A 27,209-nucleotide genomic window follows, 5' to 3' on the forward strand; every position below is an offset into this window, starting at 1 on the left:
CTTGCGGATCAAGACGTATCCCCCCCCCCCCCACCCCGTACTTCCCAGTTTCAGGATTCGGCAAATGGAAGATTATTCGGAGTTTTCCAAAGAGCTAAAAAAGTAGTTCTTTGTGATGGTTCAATGATATTATAGTCAGGCATAGGCCTGTATGGTTCTTTTGTCCTTCATTGACGTCGAAGTTTGAAATGAATTAATCATGCTAGGAACTTTCGGGCATTTTTTAAATTTCTCTGGCAAGTAAAATAACTTCCCCCAGTGTTCCTCCTGGTTGACTAGAGCCCGTACGCCTATATGGTCACACACTAGTATAGAGTATGATCCATGCAGACAGCTAGTATTTTTTTTTTTCAATTCCATCCAATTTCAGTTCAACTCTCGGACAATTTTTGGTTGACTAGTATCAAGTTGATAGTTTTAATTCGAGTCAGTCGTGATGAGGTGCAGGGGTAGCCCCGTGGTGGGCTGGGTACACCCCTCCCACCCTCATCCCCGTTGCCGACTTTTTGGCATTTCGTTGGGAGCCTTTCGGAACAAGAAGCAGGATATTCAATTCTGGAGTACAGTAGTTCAGTGGAAATAACTATTAATTTATTGTTCATTTCTTATTCCCTTTTTGCCAAATGCCAATCATTTCTATAGAGGGTGGAGCCGCCTTATATCAACGTCTTTTACTTCCCTTTTACCGTTCAAGTTTTGTTATTTTTAATCGGTGCACCGGTTACGAGGATAAGGTGCAGCTAGGGCAAGTGCTCTGTGATCGCCTGAAGGGCCCGTGGCCAGGAGCCCATATAAGTAAATTTACATATTTATCTATATATGATATATGACCAAAAATACTTTGTCTTTCCCTCCTGATATAGAACTAAAATTAATATATATATATTAAAAAAACAAAGACTGTGTCTATATATAATTCATACCTAAATTGAATGAAATACCAATTGTTCACAAATGCCGGACTTGACCATACGTTTGATACCTAATGTTGTAATCACTTCAGATTTTTTTTTTACTTTGTATGTGCGTTTTTAGTTTTGTGGCACGAGCCAGTGTGTATCAGACTTATATTCACTATTAGTTAATTGAGCTGTAACAAAATGTCGACTCGCGACTTCGGTTACAATATGTCAAATACTTTACTCAGGTTAGTACAAGACTGGCGCATCTGTAAAAGTTTGAAATACACTGGTTTTTTACAGTAAAATAACATTAGGTCACTGTACTTCTATAGCTTTTCGACAATCTCATCATTAACCCTGATTTGAGCATGATCACATGGCTGTTTTCTGAAGTCAAATACTATCTCCTTAGTTTTTTGCCATTCAATTTTACGTAGTTTTGGTTGCACCAAGTAAGAAAATCTTCGACTTCTGCAATCGTTAGTGTATAAGCAGAAAATGACACGAGGTAGACAGCATCCCTGGGGGCACCAGTACTAACGGATCCAATATCAGAGCAAATGTCATTTAATTTAACAAACTGTGGTCTGTCTCTGAAAAAGGTTAAGATCCACAACAGTTACCTGCAATTTACACCCATAGCCAACAGTTTATTAATTAATAAGTGCGGCTGAATGGAGTTGAAGGCACTCGAAAAGTCAACAAATGTGGCCCTAACAACAGAATTTGGAGTTTCCAAGTGTTGAAAAATGTTATGCAAAAACAAAAGGACTGCGTCATCAAAACTTCTATTAGCTCTATATGCAACTTGCATGGGATCTATGGTAACGCCACTCTCATTTAACAAAGGATAAGTTTTTCGAGACATTTCATTACGGTAGAAGTAAGGGCCACTGGACGATAATCATTTAAAGAAGTGACTGTAAAACCCTTACATATATAATATATATAAAATGCAGTGATTGAATTTCATTGAAAGAAGTTTTCAACATGCTGGTAGTAGCCACAGTTTTCATATCTCTGAGCCTGTACCTCAGTTACTTAATGGAAAAAATATATCGATAACTTGAAAGGTATGTTGAACTGCAGATGAAACGTTTTTTTTAGAAAATAATTGCTTGCAATTAAAACTGTGTTTGTGTCCTGACTGTGCATGTCAGGGTGTGGGAGTGTGAGGGGGGGGGGGGGCAACATGAAAACCATGTCCATGGATTTCCTGGAATGAATATGGACACTGTACTTTGAGCCAGCTAATAAGGGCACCAAATAGGCCTTGTCTAATCTGTCATCATTCGAGATTCTCTTCAATATTTTTGTCTCTTTCAGGCAATACGTCAGTGGTGGGATATAAAGGCTAAACGTTTTGACTCTGTGCTGTTCTTCAAGGTACTTATGTCATTGATCATCTTTATTCATGATTCATTAATCAACTTTATTCATAGTTCATTGATCATCTTTATTCATGTTCATTGATCATCTTTATTCATGATTTCATTGATCATCTTTATTGATATCATTGATCATCTTTATTCATGATATTATTGTTCATCTTTATTCATGATTTCATTAATTCATGAGTCATTTTCATCATGATTTCCTAGATCATATTAAATAAGCATGTACTTTCTTTCTTGTATTCATCACAAACGGAGCTTGAATGATTCTAGATACATCAAATAACATTCGACAAGGAACGTAGTAAGCGAATGATATTTAAATCAACCGATCAGGTTATCGGAGATTGCTGTGACGAGCTAATTTCTCATAACCTTAGTAAGTAATTGTAACATTAGCAAATGTGATTAGTTTTTAAAGTAGTTGAAGTGTTGTTATGGATACAACTGTATATATGTAGAATGTCCATTCAGTGTTTTCAATGTGTAACTAGGTTAGGGGCTTTAGGGAAAAGTGGCCTCTCCAATGAATCTCAATTAGTTTGTGGATACTGTTTAGATTAGATATCCATAGTTTTTGGGGGCGGAGTTCAAGTTCCTTTGTGGTAAGCAGAGTTCAAAGTATACCACGTTTGTGAACAAAATATGTCAAGAACAGAAACTTTGATGGTACTTCATACTCTGGGTGCTTTATATTGGTTTGATGAACCCTACTTTCTTCAGGCACTGTCAGAGGTCAGCAGAGGTAAAAAATATGGGAACCTGGGGTGAAGTAGACAATGGTGTATTCTAAGGGTGATGGCTTAATCGGTGTCATAAAGAGCAGGATAAATGCTTTTCATATTTCTCTTTTGTGAATGGAGAGAATTTCTGATCCAAAAGGCCACCAACTGGCTTAAATTTCATTGTCTTTTTTTCTTTAAAATAATAATGGGATCAATTAATGAAACATGAATGATCCTGTGATATGAAATATAATAACAGATTGTCTTTACTTCCAAGATGTTATTATTTTAATTTCATCTAGATTGGTCAGTTCAGAGATGACAGACATAGCTCTAGATTTAGGACACTGATTTCACATCATTCGCCAGCTCAGGTATATATTTTTCTTTACTCCTTGGTTCTTCCTACAACTTAGGAAACGATGAGGAAAAGTGCAGTCTGCTGGTAAATTGCGATCTTTTAAAAGCTGCATGACTGCGGCCTGTGGAACTCTATAGTGTAATATATAACATTATTCTCTTAGATGCGTTCATGATACCTACAGGAAACAGTAAATATACCTAACTGTAAATCTTAACTGTAGATTGCTGGGATGAAATGCTATCTTTAACATGAACAGTATGAAAAGCACAACTTTGTATCTTTTATATGCTATATTATGTAGTCTTTACTTTTAGCCCAGAGGTATCTTAGGTACATCATTAAACTGTTTTATCTGGTGTATATGGGTAAAATGGTTTCACTTCAGGTTCAGTCAAATTGTTAGTGAATCATTAATTACATAACTTTCATAGTAATAAGTAATTTGGGGAGGTGGGAGGTAGGGTTATGGCTTGTACTATTTATAAAGTTCTTATATGATTTGTGATACTATTTCTTTCTACATGACAAGTACTTTTTGTGCCCATTCATCACCATCTTTGTTCTTATCATATGTTGAAGGTTTTACTACAAAGAGGGAAACTGTCTCAGAAGTCCCATCATATCATTCAAAATAATATTCTCTGTGTGCTGAAAGACGAACTGGTACCTGGCAGTGAATTCTGAAGCGCTCAAGTAAACCTGAGATCTTGTCGGATAGAAATTGTTTCGAAGATTCAGTGAAAGATAAGAAAGATGCAGATGACAACATCCAAATTGGCCAGACGTTATCAAAAAGATGGTTTCAAAGGGTCAGTGTTCTTGATGTTAGCTAATTAAAAGAGAAAAAATGTTATTTTGTGGTATTCCTCTCCAACGAAATATGCCTAAATAAAATCATGTATTACGTTGCTAACATGAAAACATAAGTATGTTTGCCTAAGAATTGATTTGTATGTGTGTAAATATGTGTTATATGTTGACAGCTTAGACTTTCTAGCTGTTTGTTGCATTGCACATGACCCCGTCTAAACACATATTAGGTACGATATAAATGGAATCTTTATTCAGTGATTGTAGACTTTGTTTTTATATACCTGTGTCATGTTCTAGCAAATTTGTAACTGTTGTTGAAAACTTGCAGCCCTGAATTCTCTGGGAATTTTAGAAATATAGTATAGATACTAATGCAAGAGTAACAATGTGTAATCATGCTCAGAAACTTGTACTTCTACCCTTGTTACTCATACCAAGGGGATTTATACTGGTACTCATGTTCTTGTACTTGTACTCATGCTTTTTTTTCCTAATCATGCTGTTTTACTCGAACTCATACTATTTTACTCGCACTCAGGCTGTTGTTCTCGTACCCATGCTGCTGTACTCCTACTCATCTGTTGTAACCGTACTCATGCTGTTGTATTGCATTAATGTTGTAGTACTCATATTCATGTTGTTGTAGCCTACTCGTACTCCTGCTGCTGTACTCGTACTCCTGCTGTTGTACTCTTACTCATACTGTCGTACTCCTACTCATGCTGTTTTACTCTTACTCATGCTGTTGTACTCGTATTAATGCTTCTGTACTTGAACTCATGCTGCTGTACTTTTACTCATGCTGCTGTTCTCGTAATCATGCTGTTGTACTCCTACTCATACAAATTGTTATGTTGGTGCCTGGTGGTACGGACAATGCGCATCAGCTTCTAATCTTAATGGTGACTATTATGCCGTAGATAACGATACAAGTATATTCTGGCGTCATCTGACAGGAAACGATTATCACATCATAAACACTCAGATGAAGATACGACCTGTCTAGATATGGTCATGTTACGTCATAATCCTTCATTGTGAAGTATACGAGTATAACGTAACCTACAACATACACACACACCTGCCCATACGCACACACATACACACCCACGCGCACACACAAACTGTTACGAGGGCCCATTGTAGCCTAACGCTAGTCACTGCTAGTGAGGAACGTAATGTTATAATATAGAAAGTATTTGAAATTGCCTACGTGATAAATCAATATTTGAGAAATTAGGTCGGGTTACCGTGTCAGAATGTTACAATACACGATTGTTCTGGTATATTCCTTATGATGACACGCTGGTCTCGGGTTAACGCCGGTTTACGTGAAATCGCGTGTAAGCTGTGCACGCATCTTAGTGGATTCTCTGGAATGTTCGCGAGATATGCAAAGGACTTCCGCGAATAGAGAAACTGGGTCGAGTTGTTACTCAGGTGTCTCGAGAAAGATCTAGATGATTCTTGACATGGCGAATCGTATCAAAACACGCCCAGATCGGAGAGTTTCTCAGTTTCTGAACGAATACAAGCGACGACACAGATTATACCATTCTACTATATATCGTCAGTGCTCAACTGCCAGTAGTTTCTGAGGGGTTGAGATATCGATACCAAGATTGATTCTACACTTCCATTCAGAAGTTTGAAGAGGACTTTGCTGTGAAACTACAGTGTTCCAGTCTTTATTTCGGAGAAGGTGAAGAATTTCTGTCTCCGTTGAGGAAGTTCGTTACGCCAGGAGTTGGTGGCTATCAAGCTGATTTTGGACTGACTCTGGTAATATTTAGTCGGCGAGTTCGACTTGTGCTTCACTCGATTGTGGCTGGAAGTCCGTCTTCTATTTTGGAGCATCGCCGGAAAGAAGGTGACTGCTGTTTCTGGGATCGCGAGAAACTTCGTCGAGGACCAGTGAATTTCGCGGTACAACAGACCGAGAATCGTCGTCATCAAGGTCGTGGCCGCTGAGGGATATCGCCGTTGGAAGAGACCAGCGTGTTTTAAAGTGTATCCTATCTTGTTAAGTTTGTGAGTAATTGTCTACATATTTGTAATTACCATTTGTTGTTGTTGGTTAAAACTCCATTGTTCAATATAGTTTACGTTCTCATTCAAATTCTCTAGATTAGTCAATTTGTCTGTGTTCCTTACGGAAACGAACCCAGACTTGTGTCTCGTTTAAAATTAATTATCGAGACCTCTCGCATTCCAACGTAACAACACACACACACACACGCATACGCGCATGGCTATATTTTTGAGGACTTAAACAAAGCACCTCCTTTCGAGGACCACTACTTAGCAGTGTTTGTACATGACATACCTGTAGAACGCTGTCCATTATGTATGCCCGATACTGAAGACCTATTGCAAAGCTTGAAATATTACAGGAAAAGTCGTTAGATTTTTACTATTTTTTCGAGGACAGTCAAACACTTCTCTACTTGTGAAGTCTTTCCGAGGTCTTGCTATTGCTACCAGGTCAAATTATACTACAGAGGACATAACCTACCACCATCATTTGGTCCAATTGTAGTCTCGGCAACTCTGTCATCGTAACTTGAATTTGTAAAATTTCAACGGCGGTGCTCGTGTTCAACTAGAACAACTGTATTTGTAAACAAACACTTGTCATTGTAGTGTGTGGTGAAAGTCAAACTCAGTTAGTTGTTCATATTCAATTGAGGGGTTTTTGTTACTGCAGCCCTTTTGAAGTTATTTCAGTCACGAAGAAGCAGGTTCGGCGTTTTGTTCTTAAACGTAGACCAAAGCTAGGCTATATTGTGCAATGTTTATGAACAGTTCTCTTGCCAGCATATGCCTGCAATGTAAACGAAGAAATGATGACTAAAACCATCAGAACTAAGCTGTCATTCACGAATCATGTCTATTTCGGACGTGACAGAGGATACACAGAGTATTGGTCAAATTTAACATCTTAATGTTACCCTCGCTTAGTTAGCAAAAATTTAAGAGCATACGGAACATCCGAAGGCCTAAAGGACGATTAATCTAACGAATACACGTAGGTCTATATTCTATCATTGCAATTGTCTCTACCTCCGGTCTATTTAAAACTGCTTGGTCGACTTCCTGGCCCTGGTTTTTCATCATCCTAAACACGTAATATATGCCATACACGGCCATATAGTATATAATAATGCCATGCCACAATAATAATTTTACAAGTGACTATGTTGCGAAAGCTGAAGTAGTACAGATAATACGATTAACAATTTTGCAGGATGTCGTTAACTGCGTTCAAATGTTACCTGTCTTGTTTAATTCGAGAATAACGAACCAAAGTAGAGAATTTTAAGTTTTGAAGAAGCTACGCGATGAGATTTATGTTATTTACGTGTGCAGAATTAACTGTTCACCACCACAATTCATTGCAAATCCAAGTCTGGATTTTTCCTGCACAGCCAACCTGTGAATTTGACAATGCTATGAAGAGTGTATGTTCAGCTGGCATTCATCAGCCAGCCATGAAGATGATGGAGAGGACTAGTAACACCAATTTTGTAGTGCGCATGCGTACTACAATAATAAGTACAGGGAAGTGGGAGGGGGGTTAACATGGTCAATGAACTGGTACCTTCAGGTAATTAACTGACGCGCAAAGTGGGCTGCATTAAGCATGGATCAACAAGTTCACACATAGGCCTATTGGGAGCCAAACATACCGTGTAAGGAGAGTAGTGAATTGCCCTGGTACGACAATTCTTGCTCGCTTTGCAGTTAATTTTTTTTTGTTCCATAGTGATACAATAATACCAAAAAAATTCATTGCACTACTTTCAGAGAAAGACTGTATCCTGAGAAAAGTTGCATGATTCTTTAAAAGGGCATATAAATGATCCACATGATAATTCAAGATATTTCACAAATAGTGGAATGTTAATTGAGTTCTGGAATGACATTTGTTGAATACAGAGAAAAGAATGAAGAAGAAATGAAAGAAAAAAAAAACAATTGTGAGATAAACACCTTTTATTGTTTCTGCACAGCAGCCAATAAACAACAAAACTAAATCAAACCAATAAACAGAAAACTATGGATAAGAATCTTGATGTGTGACCAAATATTCTCTTTGTGCTCTTCACTCCGAGATCAGTGACTTTGACTATTCCACTACCATAGCAAATACAGCTACATTAACTAACAACAATCATTGGACTATTTTTTTGGAAAATTGAATTTTATGCCTCTGTCTACTTCAAAGCAAGTATATTTCAACAGCAAAATGCACTTGGTAATTATGAACACTAGAAGAAAAAAATAAAATAAATAAATAAAAAATAAATAAAAAATTAATTAAAAAATAAATAATAAATAAATAATAAATAAAAATTAAATAATAAATAAATAATAAATAAATAAATAAATAAATTAAATAAATAAATAAATAAATAAATAAATAAATAAATAAATAAATAAATAAATAAATAAATAAATAAATAAATAAATAAATAAATAAATAAATAAATAAATAAATAAATAAATAAATAAATAAATAAATAAATAAATAAATAAATAAATAAATAAATAAATAAATAAATAAATAAATAAATAAATAAATAAATAAATAAATAAATAAATAAATAAATAAATAAATAAATAAATAAATAAATAAATAAATAAATAAATAAATAAATAAATAAATAAATAAATAAATAAATAAATAATAAAAAAAAATATAAAAAAATATGAACACTAGGAGGCGGACACATGACCATTCAGAGCACAATGCTAAGGGCAGAACCCACAAATCTGTATGATCTACAGAACTACCAGGCTTTTAATGGTTTAAAGGTCATGGTCGTCTGATGGCAGGTAGTATAACTATCAAAGAATTTGACAAAATATGACAAAGTACATTGCCATTACTGTAATACAAAGATCATGTTTATCGATGGAAGTGTTATACTTTTACACTGTTTGTGTTCATTAAGGTTTTCCTTAATCTGCTCTCATTATACTGTTATATCTAAATTTCTGATTGCTAATGGCAGTTAGAACAAATCCTCAGCCTGCATATACTGATTTTCTTTTGTAAGGGATTGGATTAGAGTAAGTTAGTTGACAGTCTTGAATATGATGATAACAATAAACTTCACTCACACTTTTGCTGTGCATAAGTAAATGTAGAGAATCAACAGAAGACCTTGAGCTCAGATAAACAATTACTGCAGTACTGACAAAATGTAAGCATGCATGAAGGTGAAATGTAGTCTGTCCGTTTAATTTGAAATTCAACTGCATATGTTGATTACAATTGTTTTCAGACTGATTTTCTCTACTAGAGATTTTTTCCTGAGTTTTTCGGGGGAATTGCCCATCACCCCCATGCATGTACATAACTAGGATCACAAGTTTTACTAAGGTAGACTTCGTGTAAGTAAGTTGGACCGACGTTTCAATCCTAGCAGGATCTTCTTCATTGTGTCATTTAGCCTCTGAAGATCCTGCTAGGATCATAAGTTCGGCAGACTTACTTTTACACATTTTCTTACACCGGCTCAAGTTTTAGTGGATATGCAGTTTGCTGACGGTTTTTTTAATGTTTTTTTTTAAGTTACACTTTGGCAGTTTGGGGCATAACAAATCACTGGTGGTGGCGCAACATTCTGCCTATATTTAGCTCTGTGGTGACAAATGCCACTGTTGGCATATTATAAAGTAGGTTGCTTTACTTTAGACCATAATATCAAGCATATACCATGGGACTATATCTGGGAAACCCGGGTCCGTAAAATGTACAGTACTAGCTAAACACAGTAACAGTATGTTCACTATTATCAAGTATTAAATAACACTGACAATTAATGACATAGCCTACAAGGTATAGCATACTGTATCATTGTGTATGTTGTAATTTTTCCTGCAGTAGGCTAATTACGCACATGTGTAACTACTGTATAAGGATACCGTATACACGAAATATTAAAGGCAGCCTAAGGGAAAGAAATGCCCTTTTAATAAGCTTCATCAAACAGTCCTATATCACAGTTAAACTCAGTTTCCGATTGTCCAAGGAAGTCAAGTTACAACAAGATGGAATATTCTTCTACCACGCTTTGCTGCCATGTTTCTAGATGTTTCACAAAGCAACTTCATATGAACGCACAGAAGTAAGTTCTCAACCGTTTTATTTATGAAACTTCATTCGTTCCAATGAATTACAAACTTAAGTTGCCAGTTCGAACTCCAATCCTGTTAAATCACACTATTTTCACACTTTTATTACTGTGATGTATGCTTGTTATCATACAAGTTAAGTAGAAGAAGAATAAAATGATGTCTGAAAATATGCAAAAAGAACACAGCATTAGGTCATCATGTAACAACGGTTTACATTTTGAACAGATCATATTTACAGTAATTACAGTTATTAAGTAAGGAATATATCAGGAGTAAGTTACATACTAGTATACCTGCGGCGCTGGGTTAGTGCAACCTCGAAGAGAAAATTAAGTTGATGTCTGTCGTTCTTGTATTATGTTATGTTATCATACGAGTTGAAGTAGAAGAAAGATAAAATGATGTCCGAAAATATGCAAAAAGAACACAGCATTAGGTCATCATGTAACAACAGTTTAAATTTTGAACAGATCATATTTACAGTAATTACAGTTATTAAGTAAGGAATATATCAGGAGTTAAGTTACATACTAGTATACCTGTGGCGCTGGGTTAGTGCAACATCGAAGTGAAAATTAAGTTGATTTCCGTCGTTTTTGTATTATGTTATAGACTTTAAATTTGATACTGGTCCAATCTCTATTTTTCAGAAGTGGATACTCCTTCTGAAACATCTGACATTTCAGTTTTCCAGGGACTTTCATTAGTCTGATATCTGTTTTGAAATATTCCTTAACTCTGGCTGATTCATCTTCACTCCAAAAATTTCTTCCACCTGTAAAAAGTAAAAAACATTAATCAATCCTTCTTTAAGTGCTATTTTTTTTTCGTTTTTTTTGCCCTATCAGCCCCCTCAGACACACCCCCTTCACTTACAAATGACTTTGTGAAAAAACAAAAACTGAAAAAGCTTGATATTATTTAGTTTTAGGGTGTGAAGACTCGCGCACAAAGAAACGTCTCATGCCTGTAACCTGACCTAGTTTCGAATGAGATGTAACAGAAGTGTTAGACATGCACTACCATAGATCCCAACAAATTACACACACAGCTTGTTACTGTCGGTAATTAGACACTATAGTGTACAGTCAATATATACAGCTACAGTCAATACCCACAACACAGTGTACATAGCAGCGTGGACATCTCAGGTCTAGATAAAAGATAACAAGGGATCACGTTTCATTACTGTCTGCATTTTGTAGCGACAAGAAGAAAACGTCATTTGCAAGCAACGGAAAGTTAACTTTTCAGAGCGCGGTTTGTGGCGAGTCTTAAATGCCTTTAAGATGGGGGAGTGTGGGGGAGAGGGCGCATGGCACTGTGAATCCCCAGTTCTACTTATACAAAAATGTAGGAGAACATGTCAGTGCTTCCAAGAAGAGCACCTTGAATTGTATTATTTGAATATGTGGCACAAGCATTATTTTCCCACTCTGAGTTTACTCATTTAAACATAAAATTTGACATCTCTACCAATATTTTTAAAATATACTATTCTTCCTCTAAATCCTAACTATGATATAAAATGTGAACAAAGAAGAGGAGCAATTAATAAATATTGTCCTAAAAAAACATAAACTGCATATTTTTCTAAGCACTACAGGAAACACGATGCGCACTGTTTGAACCAGGTTTTCCACATATTTACCAGGTTTTGTTCAATTTTTTTTGAGAAAGTAACTTTAGGAGAAGTCTTCTTTTTAAAACAGACATACCTTTTTTCTTCTTGTTGAGTTTTTGGGGCTTCTTAGCCTCATCACCACTATCTGAACTGCAATCTGTATGCACATGTGAAAAGATATACAATTTGTTTTATTGCTTATCTTTACTATGTTTGTTTCCTATGTCAACCATTTTTGCTTCTTTTATATCAAACACTGTGATCCAAATGCATAAAAGAGATGAGTGACAAAATTACAATTAAAAAACAATCCTAACAACACAATAAACTTATAGACATTTCCAAGTTTGTTTTCTTGCATAAAATATGGAGCTACACTTATCTAAATTTCCAGATGGTTCAAAGGAGTTATCTCATAGGAAAGCTCAATTGAGATGGTAGCACATTGCAAGTCGATTGTCTATGATCTAAGTGCTTTTTCGATCAGAGGCAGCAGACATGGATTTACTTTAATGAGTGGGTGCAACATCAGAGTAATTTCACACACAAATACCCAACATGATTTGAACATAATGTGGGCAGCACATAGATGTGGAAATGGAAATGTCAACGTCCCTTTACTCTTCTGTAAATGTACTCTTCAAAGAATTGTTCCTAAAGCACACCAGAATGCTTTCCTTAAAACCACAGAAATATTGTCAATAGATGACTTACAGGGTTTCATAACTCCAAACCCTGGGCTTGCCCTCAACAGGTAAATATCATGGGTGACAGAGAAAATGCCTGTATGTGGTAGTTGTTGATTTTGAAAATGGAATAGCTGCAATAATACCATGATCAGAGTGTTAGTCATTTAATGCTGTTACATATTGGCATGTAAAACCAGCAACATTTTCCTCATGCAATACAACTTTGCAAAAAGCTTGTTCCTTTCAAAAACAAACATACATTTTCTCTTCTTGGTCAGTTGGGGTTCCATTGTTTCATCACTGCCCTCGTTATCATCAGAGCTGCAATCTGGAAGTAAAAACAAAAAGATGTACCAATGTTTTGGTAGTTATTTTTACTCCAGTTCTTACAGTTACTCATTTTTATTGCTGATGCAAGCATACTTTTTCCTTAAAAGGGAAAATATTATCTGAATGTGAAAAGAGATGGGTGACTATGAGAAACATCAGTGAAGCAAGCAAGGTTATAAGGAAATTAGTATGACAGTTCTTTTCTAAACAGGTGTTCAAAGGAAAAGATAACTGAAGTGTATGCAGCAATGCTTAAAATCACAAGTAGATAAGGTCACAATTTAATATATGATGTTAACTTGTCATAGTGAAGTACAACATGACTTTATCTGACTATAAAGTACCCCTTAATTAATCCAACGGATCTACATTAAAGCAAAAACTCTAAAACCTCTGAAAACATGAGACTTGAATGAAAGAAAAATTATTTTACGTGCATGGAGAGGAATAGCTTTCAATAATCAATTTAAATTCTCAGAAATTTTCTAAAAAACTTCTTTCCTTATCGTTGGAATAAAGAGACTATAAAATCAACCTACTACAATTAGCTTCAACTGATGTGTGAAGATATAAAACAGCACTGTTGATCACCACACACTTTAAATACATGTCTGGCCTGCGTTCACTGTTTAATACACACTTCTGAATATGAAATGTTCTTGACAACAACAATGTGCAGAAATAGTTCACTGAATTCTGGTACCATCAGAATATGTTGCTTTTGGTTTCACTTAAATTCCCCATTTGATAAGTCACATGATGTTTAAACGTTAAGCCTATTGTGATTTTGGCTTACCATCCAATGAGAGCTCCATATCATCCAGAGCCTGATTTGGCTGGGGCATGTTTCCCTTCTCCATGGCAAACAGTATTTTGGCTACTTTAGTCATCTGAAGGGTGTCCTCTGGTAATCTATAGTACTCCCTGTGAACTCTGATATCATGGCCAAGAAAGTTTGCCAATATGTCCATCTCATTTCTTTTGAGGCAAAAGAGTTGTGACACTGTCCCAATTTGCTTCCTTAGTTTTGTTGATGTCAATGCTGAGGGGTTCTTGGCACCACACTGAGCTGCAAGTTTCCTTAAGCAATCATGTCCTCGCAAGGAAGCTAACGAGTCAACGTTTGGTTGGGCAAACAAGTACACATTTTCCTTGCTCACACCTACAGCCTCTCTGGTTTTCACAAGAATATCCACACATTGCCCTGTTTCTAGTGTAAAGAGTACTGGTACTTTCCGCCCCCGTTTTCCTCGAACTTCAACTCTTTTCAATCGTTCACACAGATTTTTCTCCCACTTGGAAAGCCCATCAAAGATGTCAGTGTTGACGTGTCTTTCGATGTGTTGGTAGTCACTAAGAGACATTCGCTCTGCCTCTCCACTTCTCCTTCGGTTGAATAAGATCACTTTTGCAAGGGTTGCTTCAGCTAATTGATACCATGCTAATCTGTCTGGAGATTGCTGCATTCGTTGTGATGCATCTGCCATAATAGAGGATAGGTGGCGATGTAGCAAACAGACGTCATCAGTCAATGGTAGTATTGTTGGTTTGTTAAATTTGTTCCTGTAGAGAGTTGTCAGAGCATGTGAGGACACATTGTTAGCCCATTCCAGACAACACAGATCGTGGAATCTTTCTGCACGTTCCTTCATGGCATCGTCAGCCAATTTTATGCCATTCGATCTACATATCTCTGCACATCTCTTTAGAGAATGACCAAGTTTCAATGCCAAAGAAGGTGTTTGGTATTGTCGCTTTGCACCATCATATCCAGCACACTGTCGAACACTTCGGACTACATTGTCATACTGCTGGGGAGAAATGCATTCTTCCAGGCAGGAGATGTCAGGATGTGCTACTTGCATGACTTTGAGGAACCTTCCAAGTTCTCTCATCTTCTGACTGATATACTGACGGGATTCAGTGGCAGCTTTTTCATGAAGCTTTTGCCCAAAGGTAAGGATAAGACGGTCGTTTCTACAAATGAGACTGATATCATCATTTACCATGGTACCTAGAATCTGCCGAAAAGAATCTTCAACTGGCATTGCAACAGGCAAGAGAAGAGCACATCTAGACTGGTGCCTAGTTCCCCTTTTCCTCTTCTTTACTTGTGCAGCACAGTTTTTGACATGTTTCCACATTTTAGATTTCATATAGTACCCAAAGCACTGATCACATGGAATGTAGGTATCTGATGGCACATTATACTGTGGTCGCTTGCTTGGTATCAGATAACCTCTTTGCTCTCGAATAACTTCTATATTGTGGGCGTGATTTCCTTTATTTCGAAGTAGATTTAGCAAATTCTTTCTTTGTTTTGACTTCTTATCAAATGACATGACTTCTTGTACGTCCTTCTCACTACCATGATTGGAGAAGAGATGTCTGGGCAGTTTGGCATATGATTCCATACAATACGGACAGTAGTGTCTTTTGTCCCATTTCCTTTGACCGCTAGTATTATTAGTAGTTGACACTCTTGCCCCATGGCACCTTGCAGAATGCTTCTTTGATTTTCTCTTTTGTGAGGCTGAAACAGAAGATGAAACAATTGATTCTTGAATGTGGAATGGTTGCGCTTCAGCTGTTGTGGGTTCTTCTTCACATGCAGATTCACTGCTCCTTTCAGATCCACTTTCATGAAAACTGCTAACACTTTCATTGCTGTTGTGTCCCCAGTCTTCATCACTGCTGTTGTCTGAATCACCTTCAGGCAAGCCACTGTTATATGTCTCACACAGACGATTTGGAAGTCTTTCCTCATTCTTTGCAGTACCCCAAAGAACTGGATTTCTGATCTTGCTATAGGATGAAATCTTTATTCCTCCTCCCGTGTGACAGTTGTTGGAGTCTCTGTCATCATCGCAGCTGTCTTCTGAATCACTTTCATCACATTCAGGCAAGCCACTGTTCTTAATAAAACGCAGAGGATAGGGAACTTTTCTTGTACTCTTTGAATTACCCTGAAGAGCGGCACCATGTTTTATGACATTTGTTTTGTCACTGCTGTTTGATGTTAGCCCTCTTTCCTGGTGACAGATTTCAGGTTCCCAGTCTTCATCCCTGCTGTTGTTCTCGGAATCACTTTCATCAACTTCGGGCAAGCCACTGTTATCTGTGCTATACAGTGTATTTGTTGTGTTTTCTCCTTTCCTTACATTACCAAGTCGAGCTGATTTTCTGATCTTTGTTGTGTCAGTCTGGCTGGTTAAAACCCTTTTTTCTCTTTCCTTGTGATAGCTGTCTTCATCACTGCTGTTGTCTGAATCACCTTCATCACCGGGCAGGTAACCGTTATCCATGCTATGTAGAGTATTGGGAATTCTCTTCTCATTCCTTGCATTACTAAGATGAGCTGATTTTACGATCTTTGTTGTGTCAGTCTGGCCTGATGAAAACTGTATTCCTCTTTCCTTGTGACAGATGTTGGGGTCCCGGTTTTTGACCAAGCTGTTGTCTGATTCAACTTCAGGCAATCCACTGCTATCAATCCCAAGTAGGGTATCGGGAACCCTCATCTCATTCCTTGAAGTACTGTGAAGAACTGGATATCCAATGTTTGTTGTGTCAGTGGTGTCTGTGCTGCTGGATGAAATATTAACCCCTCTTTCATTATGACATATGTTGAAATCATGTTCTTTGTCATTGCTCTTCTTATCTGAAGCACTATCATTTTGTCCAGCCGACTTATCACTATTCATCTCATGTAGATTTCTTTGAACTTTGCTTTCATATGTTGGCTTATCAGTTATACATGTAACTCCCACTTCACAATCATTAGTAGAACAATTCAGCCTATTTCCATCACTTTGGTTAGGGTTTGTTTCACGCACCTTTGTTGCTGTAGTTTGTTGAGTTGAAGAACCATCATCTCCCATTGTGGATTTACTTCTGTTAATTCCACATTGACTATTGGGAACAATTTCCTTATTTGTGGGCCTAACCTCATAAGTTGTTTTGTTCAAATTTGTTGCTTCGCTGCATCTGGTAGGATACTTCAATCCTCCTGCAATCTTCTGCACTTTAGCACTTGATTTTCTATTGAAGCTCCTGTGGTCTCCATCTCTGCCATCTCCTTCAAGCATATGTCTCTCTCCATCTAGATTTGTTGCAGTGCAATTACACTTCAATTGTTCACTTAAATCATCTATTACTTTGGTAATCGTGTCTATGTACACATCCATTGATGCAGCCTCATCATCATGTACGATGCTGTGGGATACTCCTCCCTCAGCTCTTTGGACTCTGCTGGCTTCAGTGTGTTCCATATGGAGCATCTTCAATAGAATAGGAAATAGAAAAAATATGACTGAAATTAATTTAACTCATAAAAGTTCTATTAGCAAAACCACTTTCTTTTTCCTACACCTGGAGGTTGAGTAGCAAGTGCATTCACATGCACATATTTATGGAATTTCTCCAGTATCAATAATGAATTTTTATCAGAGCTATACCTAAGCTTCTACTTACAGCTCACTGTCAAACTGGCAGTGTTTTTTACTGGTAACTGCTGCTCTTTTGAGAATCAGTTCACATTCCCCTTAAGCACTACTCCAATACACAACAACTGCACTGGGAAAAACTAAAAATATTGAACCATATTGCATCTATCGGCTTAATTTCCAAAAGAAATTCCCCTCCCCTTAGACCCATCCGTCAGGTTCAAGTCACTCCTATATTCAGATATACACAACTAGCACTGGTACATTTCCCTAAAATTGTGCACAATGTTCCATCCATCCAGCTACATATTATCAAAGGGAAGGGAAAGCCATGCCTCCTGCAGAAACCTCACCCAGATTCACTGATTTGTTCAGACACTAGGTTTAAAACTACAGCAGCAATGCTCATGAATCTTCATAACCTTTGTAAGTAATGTCTTGAGGGTTTAGGCTAATGTCTTAAACAATGCCAATATACTGCCAATATTTTAGATGAAGCTAAGCTGTCCTTTTCTTGAGCAAGTTATATGCTATTAAGCAAGCATGAGTCTTTGGGTGAGTAACAGTAAATGTTAAAGGTCTTTAGTAGGTGGCCAATCCTTAATCCTATGCTGCCAACTGTATGTTTGTATCTTCTTTCATTCAAGAATACAATATTACATAATTTTGGGGTATAATTAATTCATAGCAAAGGACAAAAACTCATTCTGAGCAAACAAATTATGAATGGTTCCAAAGTAGTGTTCTATTAAAAAAGCACACCAACATTTTTTTTCTGAAATAGATAATTCAATACAAAAGAAAACATAAGTTGTCTTTCTGCCTTTTCTTTTCGGACAATCAAAAATTATTTTGGCAATCCAATTTTCAAAAAGAAGGTTGTCTGAAGGACAACTCACAATTTTTGTTAATTATAGGGCCTGCAGATAATTCTGAGTGTAAGGTCTATACAGGTGAATTTTAACACACATAATGTCAACAAATATTTATTCCTGATAAGTATGATGCAAATTGCCAAGATGGGTCTTAAAGTACTCAATTTGTCACCTACAGTGACACCGTCAGATAATTTTTTGTCAGCTTTGCAGAGATTCAGTATGTCGACAAGATCACTTTGATGAATAAGAAAGTGTATGAAAACATTTATGACTAGTAACATTTAGCATATAGTAAGGGGAAAATCAATGCATCCATTAAGTCTTTTTTTTGGGCAATGCATGCTCCTCCCATTTATTATCCAGCTGCATATGACAACTCAAATGAGTTGTCATTCCAGGTTTGGACTCAGGTGCCAATGGCTCAAACTTATCTCTGACTTAATCGCATGGTCTGGTTTGGACTCAAACTTGTACTGGACTTGGACTAGCTAGAATCAGACTTTAATTCTTATCTACTGGACTCTACTACAACACTGACATTACATAATGAGCATTATTTAGGTGCATAAATTAGAAGATTTTTTTTTTTTTTTTTTTTTTTTTGGGGGGGGGGGGTCTTTCCAATATGCACTTATATCAGACATATACTAATTCTCATGGTTGAGAAACTTGGCTATGCCCATTTCTTTCCCAGAAAAATGTCTTTAGAAGATTCAGTTTATAGCCAACATGGATCTTACCTTGCTGTTTGCTTTCACTACAATACCTTTTAGTGATCACTTACAACACCAATACATGACTCCTCACACACTCCTTGAATTGGCAAGTTAGGTGTAGTGTTCTGAGGTTCCTTCATATACAATTTACAAAGGTTGTACTTTTGGTCTAGTCTACACACACTAACTCTCAACTGGCACATAGTGGTACTAACCTGTTTTCTCCATGGCAGATCTGGCACTCCATAGTCATAACGTATTTCATCGTACTCCTCTATTGAATCACATGCAAACAGGCAAAGGTGGGGCTTTCCATCTACAAGTACGACTTGCATTTTGGCATTGGGCTCATCGGAATCATTAACCATCCTGCCTGCTCTGTCTGGGTGATTTGTGGCATCAACACTATCAAATATAGTTTCAAGAGAAAAGACAAGAATTATACACAATAAATGTTAAGGAATTGCAAATCAGAGATGCATGATTCAAGTTGCCTATCCTGACTGACACTTGACAATATTACAAGCTTTCTCCACAATAAACTATGTCATGTACTGAGACTGCAATATTTCACTTAGCCAAACTACGTGCTCAGCTCGGACTCTATTTAAGAACTGCAACAGGCCTAGACAATTGTTCTGAATCCTAGCTGGATCTTCATCAAAGACAGAATTACAAACATAAAAATAGCAATAATCAATGCAATGAGTAGTTCCTTGCTAAATTGATCATTGGCATACTTGAAGTCCTTAAGAAAGATTGAACATGTCAGCATATGTAAACAAGCCCTAATTTGAAGCTGTTTAAGTGACCTTGTGACAGGTCCCACCGTATTCATGCTTTAATATGTGCACCAACAATGACAGGGTTCTTCTATTCACTATATTGCATCTGCAGGTGACTGCAGGTGTCATTTCCTCAATGAGTTATAGCATACCTGTGAGCCACACTTTATTTATCAATCAAATCTATCATACATCAGCACAGATTTGTTATCTCTCAACAACATCATGACAATATTTAGAACAATGTACTTCACAGTACTTGTGGATGCAAAGTTATAGCAACTTGTATATATTCAGGTTAAACCTTGAATGACATCAGTCATTCCTTAGTTACTATGACCTAAGCTATATGATGCAAAATTAATTTATGCTATGTAGATATGTACACACATGAACCAAATTTGGCACATTAACCCAAACCTATTATCAAACAACAACATCAGACCTAGTTTCAGCTTGTACATGTGCAAGTTGTGGAATAAACAGGTGTCTTCAATAGTGTTCAGAGCTTTAGTTATCTTAGAAGGGTTGGGCTGAGATGTATATTTTCTAGACATGAGGATGTCTCACTCCACATACTTGCAGTATATGGATTCTGTAAACTGCATACTCAAGTCATTATGAGTTTTTATTTTTCAACATAATTCTACACTGTGTTGCTGAATGAGTAGTCCTTAGAAGGTGAAACATGCTTTGTGCTGCATAGTTTAGTACTATGTCCCTGTACTTGTCCGTTTTGACGTTCCCCAATTTCTGAGTCAGTGTGCAAGGAGCAGGAATGATTTTCTTTAGGCCATTATTAAAGTCAGACACTCGTATTGTCACGAATAAACACTAAATGCCCTACTCTTTTCACCCTAATGGACATCTGCAGGTTGCAACTATTAGTTGTAAAACAAGATACTGTATACCAATTGTGTCGATGGCAGACCATCCCAGATGATGGCAGACCAACTCAAGTTCCTTTGCGTTTTTTTTGTGTATATCCCAAACAATCAGTTTCTGCTTCAGGTATCTACATGATTTAAGGGTGGCACCCAGATGCATGAGTTGTGGGCCCCCAATGCTTTACTGTTATTTTCTTCCCCTGAGCATATGTGTTGCTTAGCTTTCACAATTGTGTTGTCATAAGAAAAAAGGAATTCTGACCCACTTTCAACTTTCTAAAATATTGATACACTTTATTGCCCATATTATGTCCCCTCAGAAATAAAGGCTATGGCTAGCATCAGAACGCACTATTATTTATACATGGTTATTGCCCTAATTCCTACCAGTAAATTTCTTAAAATATGAGATCTCAACATACAAAATGTTTGATGAAGCTTACATCGCTCCATATTATTTGGCAAAAATCTTCTTTGAAAGCTATGTAGCAACTGAAGGTGGCACTCCACTTAGATAGTGAACAGGAACAGGTCAATTCCTAAAAATTCATCACCCACCAACACCCCCCCCCCCCCTCGCCTCCCCTCTCATTGCAAGATCTTGCATACAGGCCTGTCATACAAGTAATTCACCCTTGTTATTCAATAATTTATAGTGAAACAATGCAAAATATATCTAGTAGGATGACCATCACTTTGAAGTTGTTGCAAGTTCAAACAAAATAGCGTAAAACAGATAACGTATATATATTACTAATCCGGTATAATTGTTACTTAGTGTTTGACTGATTATACCGTAATCGGCAATTAACTTTTTTACTGATTAGTTCACAAGGACGGGATTGGCAATCCTTTATCGAGAATGTGGTAAAGGAACTTCAGCTGCATAGTGTCTTTTATATCACCCTGCTCGTGGTGTAGGCTTCATCTTGTTACTTTGAAATTGTACTGTAGCCTCAAGTTTGCTATGTAGGGCTTAGGGCTAGGCACATATACATACAATGCAAGGCTCCCTCCACAACACTCCTCTGTGATGTATTGCAGAACATGTGCTCATTGTAAGTGGTTGCACTGCATCCTAATGTACAAAGTTTATACATGAATACCAAAATAAATCATACAGAGGTACACACTGCTAAATGATTAAATTAAATCCCTCCACTTCTGGATTAAAGGGGTATGAAACAAACATATAATAATTTTATTTTGTCCTGATGCAGTTTGAAGTAAACTAGTGATTTTTAATGAATACAATCATGGTAGTTTCAGAAAAGTAACAACTGGGTTTGTATAATCGGTAGGAATATAGATTTTTGCCGATGTCGATTATTTACAGACTGCCTGATAATCAGTCCGATGCCGATTGTCAGCCAAACACTAAATGTTACATATTAAGTTGAAATGCGCACGTACTTACCATTTTGTACTTCCATTGTGTTTGAAAAAAAAAAGAAACGACCCCTTTTCTGGAGGATAATTCTTCTCTCTTTCTCTTCCTTCACGTGCACTTATTAGCTCTCCACTGTATTCTAGTAAGAAGCTTCCCTTTCGGACATCTTTAGCTACAAAGACGCCAGATCCTACAAGTTAAAAACAAAGATATGGCGAAATCGTTACAAATGTAGTGCTCTAAACTCATTATAATACTGCAGTCAAACTCAATTGCTAACATAATCCTAAATTCTGGTGTATTAATAGAGATGGCTCAATGGAAAACAAGTAAATGTTTGGTAAGTCAAATTTGTGCTTATACAATCGTGAATCTATCCTGGGACCATGTAGTTTCACTCCTTGCAGCTGACCACAAGTTTACCAAGAGGGGATGTGCACTACTGTACTCATGACAATGAAGGTAATTATGGGAGGATACTTGAGCTGCCTGAGCAAGATAATATTCTTAATTTTTAGTTTGATAAAGCAGGCCTACTCAATTCAAAGTACAGCTGCAGCTATGAAAAACTTCACAGCAGATAGTCAAGGTCCATGTATGCAAAAAATCATCTACAATAAGAAGTTGGTTGGAAAATTAATTCCCTCACATTGTCATCAAATTTAATTTAACTTAATTGCAACATATAAGGCCCAGAGGGAAGGAAGTTGAACTTTTATTGCATAGAGAACTGTGCACCTTGTGAACCTGTTTGAAAAGCATGCTTTCCATCCTGAATAGCGACTGTAGGTAAAGGAGTGGTGTTTGATATGTACCTTTAATCTGTCACACCTGCAAAGTAAATACATACCTATGAAATCGTTTATAAATATGACAGAAAAACCATCATTATCCTTGCCGGCCCGGCATGCCCTCTCAGCGTCTTCACGAGGGGTGCTACTAAGCCCCTGTCGCTGAATTGAACTTCTCGTCAGTGGCATTAGTAAAACTGTGAATGAAGGAGAAATGGATTGATTGCTTGGAAAATTATCCATTTCAAGCATTAACCAATATTCAAATCAATTCAATATTTACAATATTTATATTAAGGACCTTTAACCATTTAGGTCTGTATTTCATTCCGCTAAGTTTTTTATCTTTTTTTTTTATGTTGCTCAGCAGAAGAGTCGGCTGGCCATTCCAGGCTTGCAACCAAATATATTCCAAAATATTTATCGTGATCCTGTAACAACTCTGTTTTTGCCACAAATTTCGCGTGTTCTGTTACTTGCTGGCTGTGATAGCCAAAGACCACTGATCAGCCAGTCCTGCACACTCGAATCAACAGCTAAAATTAGTAAACGATGGTATGCCTACAATATTTAATTAGCCTCTGGATAGCCCAAGGCCTAAGTTACCCCCTGGCGCTGACAATGACATTAGGCCAAGCTTACAACTTGCATATCGCGCACTGCGACGCCTAGTAGTATAGTTATAGTAGTAATCTACTAAGTACTAACACTATTTAAGTGTCTGACTCTGAGTAGGCCTACCGAGGTAAGTATACGCTAAAGCTTAACTTAGCATCGAATAATAATAAGTGTTGCAAAATCGTTACTTTGGTGCAAAGTTTGAATTTTTATGATTCACAGATCGAAAAATACCTCTAAATCAGTATGGCTAGATATGACCAACAAACTTCACTTGCAAATGCCGTACCTGATTACGTAATAAAAACTTTCTATGACAGTGCCATGGCGGTAAGGCAGTCGAGGGGTGAAAGCTTGAGTATATTGTACAGTTCAATTGTATATAAAACTGGTATACGCAGTGAAACATTACGCAAGCATATGCATCATGCTCTATCTGCATGATATTATGCACTATGAATGAATTGAATTGTTCAAGTTGCCAAATGGCGCGAAAATTATTTAAATCCATAGCCAGCTTTAGGAATGTATTTCACTTGTCAGATATGACAGGATATTGTCTGCATTACATCAAAGGTTTTAGTGGCCCACTAGAGAACGTTTGTCATTTAATATTCCTAAGCTAGGTACCCTCCAAGCAAGCATCTTCAAGGTCCCGTTTACCCTACCCACAGAAAGAAATGGTGGAAAATGGTTAATTTGCCTTTTCGTTAGCTGATAAATAGGCCTTCTTTATTTTTTTATGAATTAACTGTACGTGCATATACGCTTTCAAAGCGGGGTGGGAGAGGATATGGGACTGAACTTGCACAGAAGAAAAAATACTATATGGGGTACTATACTTTTTTTATTTTTTTTTATTTTCTGATTTCAAAGGAATGAATAAAGAAGTGTACAGGGGTCAGGAGCCGGGTGGGGGGGGGGGGTGGCACGTGCCCCCACTATTTTCCAAATAGCAAATGTGCCCTACTGGCAAATAAAATGTGCCCCTTTGATGAAGAACTGTCTGTTGGATATCTTAAGCCTTTGTTAATTTTAATATTTTATTTTAATTATTGTGCACCATATAATAGTATTGATAGCATACTACACATCATATATCTTTAAGTGACACACTCTTTTTGGAAGCTTCCTACCCCCCCCCCCCCCTGGATGTGTAGATATAACTGCTCTTACGAAGAAAACCTGCAACTGACATTGTTTAAATAGGCATGTTTTTAAGACGCGACCCAACTGTCGTTGAAGTAACCTGTTAACCGCAAAAGCTTACAGTACGTAGGCCTACGTGATATCTACGTTAGTCTGCTATATTTGAGTGATAAACTAAACCTATAGGCAGGCTACTATGTAACAACTGCGACGAGTGAGTTGAAAGAAAAATGTCGGACACTTATAGCCAATTAGTATAGTCCTAAAATGTGACTTACGTATACTTGAAATTCGGTCAAACAATTAAGACCAAATTACTGTCTTTACGATTGCAAAGATCCAATGACAAACAGCCCGGCAGTCCCCCGTAACACTCGAAGAATAATCGCTACTGGAGATAAAGTAAAAATGCTCGATACCGACGAAACAAGTTAGCAGAGTTAACTTTTGAGTTTATCGAAAAGTTAAAGAGACGTTTCGCGAATAACCACCGTCACCTCCTCATTTGAGCTGCTTATTTCTCCGTCTTCAAGACTGTTCATAATATCCCTGGTCATACAAGTATTAGTATTGTCACCAGTTCTTGTTACATATGGCCCAGTTGTGTTGAAAATCGCAGAGTATCCTTCTCGCTGGATGGATTCCAAATCACACAATAACTTAATTACAATTAAAGCAAGCACAAGAGAAACTATTAACAAAGCCACAAGTACATAATACACAACGGACGACATCTCGCTTCAGTCCCATTTCTTTTTTCACTTGCAAAGACTGTCTAGGCTATGGACCATCTACAACGAACTGAATGCGACAAAAACATGAAGTATAAAGACTTGGTTAGCTGGTTGGGCTGTGTTATATGTTAAACTTCGAACCAAAGCAGTAGACTACGTTTATTTAACACACATTGAGATGATTGTGTGCAAGGGCGTAAGAACCGGGGGGCTGGGGGCACCAGCCCCCCCAGTGAAAAATATGGGGGCGGAAGTATCATTCCGCCCCCCCCCCCCGCTTCGCAAGTCAGAAGGCCCCTTTTTCATTTCCAAATGTGAAAAAAAATCTCATTTGGAGCACCAAATTGCATCTAAGTCCAGGTGAAAATGCAAAATTATTTACAAAATGGAGTGGGTGTTGACTGAGTGTGCTATTTTGCACCAAATTGCATCTGAGGCCACCTGGAAATGCAAAAAAAATCCAAAGGGGGAGGGGAACACCCTCTCCCCTTAGACCCCTCCCCCAGGCCGGCCATCAGTCTTCAGCCCCCCCCCCCCCACTCAAAAGTACCTTCCTACGCCACTGATTGTGTGGCTACATTAATTTATAGAATAAAAAGGCGGGCGATTATCATAACATTATGCATGCATGGCTTCAGTATGATAGAATAAAGAATGGGAAGATTTATCGTGTTAACAGCTTAACTCAATGGTCTACACGCTACTTTCATTAATAATCATATTTATCTGTCTTTTTGTTCTTCCTTTATATCCGCGATAAATCCTCTTTCGTCCGAATAGAATCAAATTTTAGCCTTTTACACCTTTCCTCTACAATAGGTCCCCTTCATGTGTGTTACGTCCCCTTCCTCTGACTGGCAGAGCGGGCAATACATGCATGCATCGAGTGCTAATTGACAGAGTGAAAACTTTAAAGATTCATCGTTTTAACAGCTCAACACAATGGTTAATAAAACTGAGTAAAGGATAGGAACTGACATCTTATAAACATCAAGATACGAATGACTATTCATTCGAGGACCTCAGTGATTTCTTCTTAAAATGTAAAAAAAAAAACACCAGGTTACTAATTTATTACTTGAGAAGCAGACACTGAACTCATATACGGTATCATTACATTGAAGATCGATATGCACAACAGCAATGAGAGTATGGAATCACGTTGTGCATCGTCAGACATGTATATACATTCAGGGTTCCCTCTCCCACCCCCCCCCCCCTCCAATGCAAACCTTGAGTATACAGGCATTAGATTGCAAGCATATACCATAGCAAGTAGGTGAACGTTGCTCAACATGTGACAATAGAAAGATGTTCTGTGGTAAGTTACCCGATGAACTATCACAAATCAAGTATTGTCTTGATTGACTTATGAAGTCAAAAAACTACACAGGTTAAGATATTTTAAATTGATTAAGTAATTTCTGAATTTAATGAAAGTTCCTTCATAAGTGATTAAGAAATTTCTACACGCCACTTTGATTGCAACGATACATCGCTCTTGTGTTCTTATCCGCGAAAATCCTCTTTCGCCTGACAAGAACCAAATTTTAGCCTATACACCTTTCCTTACAATAGGTCCTCACCATTAGTTTATACTTTACATGTGTGTTACGTCCCGTTCTTCTTCACGGAAAAGCGGGCAATGTTTATTATATGCATGGAGTGCATATTGTCAGAATAAAGACTGACATCTTATACACATTTAGACTAGATACGGATGACTATTCCATCGAGGACCCAAAGTGACCCCAAATATGTCACTAGTTTTTCCTTCTTTGAACCCTAATTAGGACATTGTGGACACTCGGGACCTAAAAATTGCCAA

The 27,209-nt window shown here is 37.3% G+C and overlaps 3 protein-coding genes across 3 annotated transcripts in view; all 3 read right to left on the bottom strand.

The window, feature by feature from the left end:
* The window catches only part of LOC139985115 (NLR family CARD domain-containing protein 4-like), a 373,980-nt gene that overhangs the window by 216,373 nt on the left and 130,398 nt on the right, over positions 1–27,209 (bottom strand). The gene's annotated exons all lie outside the window — the stretch shown is intronic.
* LOC139954761 (uncharacterized) lies at positions 8,911–15,821 on the bottom strand. The gene is made up of 4 exons (XM_071954683.1): positions 13,785–15,821; positions 12,918–12,986; positions 12,064–12,126; positions 8,911–11,120 (listed from the first exon to the last, which is right to left on the bottom strand). The coding sequence occupies exons 1-4, from the start codon at positions 15,400–15,402 to the stop codon at positions 10,921–10,923; spliced, it is 1,950 nt and encodes a 649-aa protein (XP_071810784.1). The 5' UTR covers positions 15,403–15,821; the 3' UTR covers positions 8,911–10,920.
* Positions 15,455–24,429, bottom strand: LOC139984440 (uncharacterized). Its single transcript, XM_071998354.1, has 6 exons — positions 23,733–24,429; positions 22,940–23,077; positions 22,117–22,279; positions 19,243–19,432; positions 15,569–17,268; positions 15,455–15,521 (listed from the first exon to the last, which is right to left on the bottom strand). Exons 2-6 carry the CDS (start codon positions 23,067–23,069, stop codon positions 15,455–15,457), a joined length of 2,250 nt encoding a protein of 749 aa, XP_071854455.1. The 5' UTR covers positions 23,070–23,077; positions 23,733–24,429.

The sequence above is a fragment of the Apostichopus japonicus genome, chromosome 17 (assembly GCF_037975245.1).
Source record: "Apostichopus japonicus isolate 1M-3 chromosome 17, ASM3797524v1, whole genome shotgun sequence".
In the NCBI taxonomy this organism is placed as follows: domain Eukaryota; kingdom Metazoa; phylum Echinodermata; class Holothuroidea; order Aspidochirotida; family Stichopodidae; genus Apostichopus; species Apostichopus japonicus.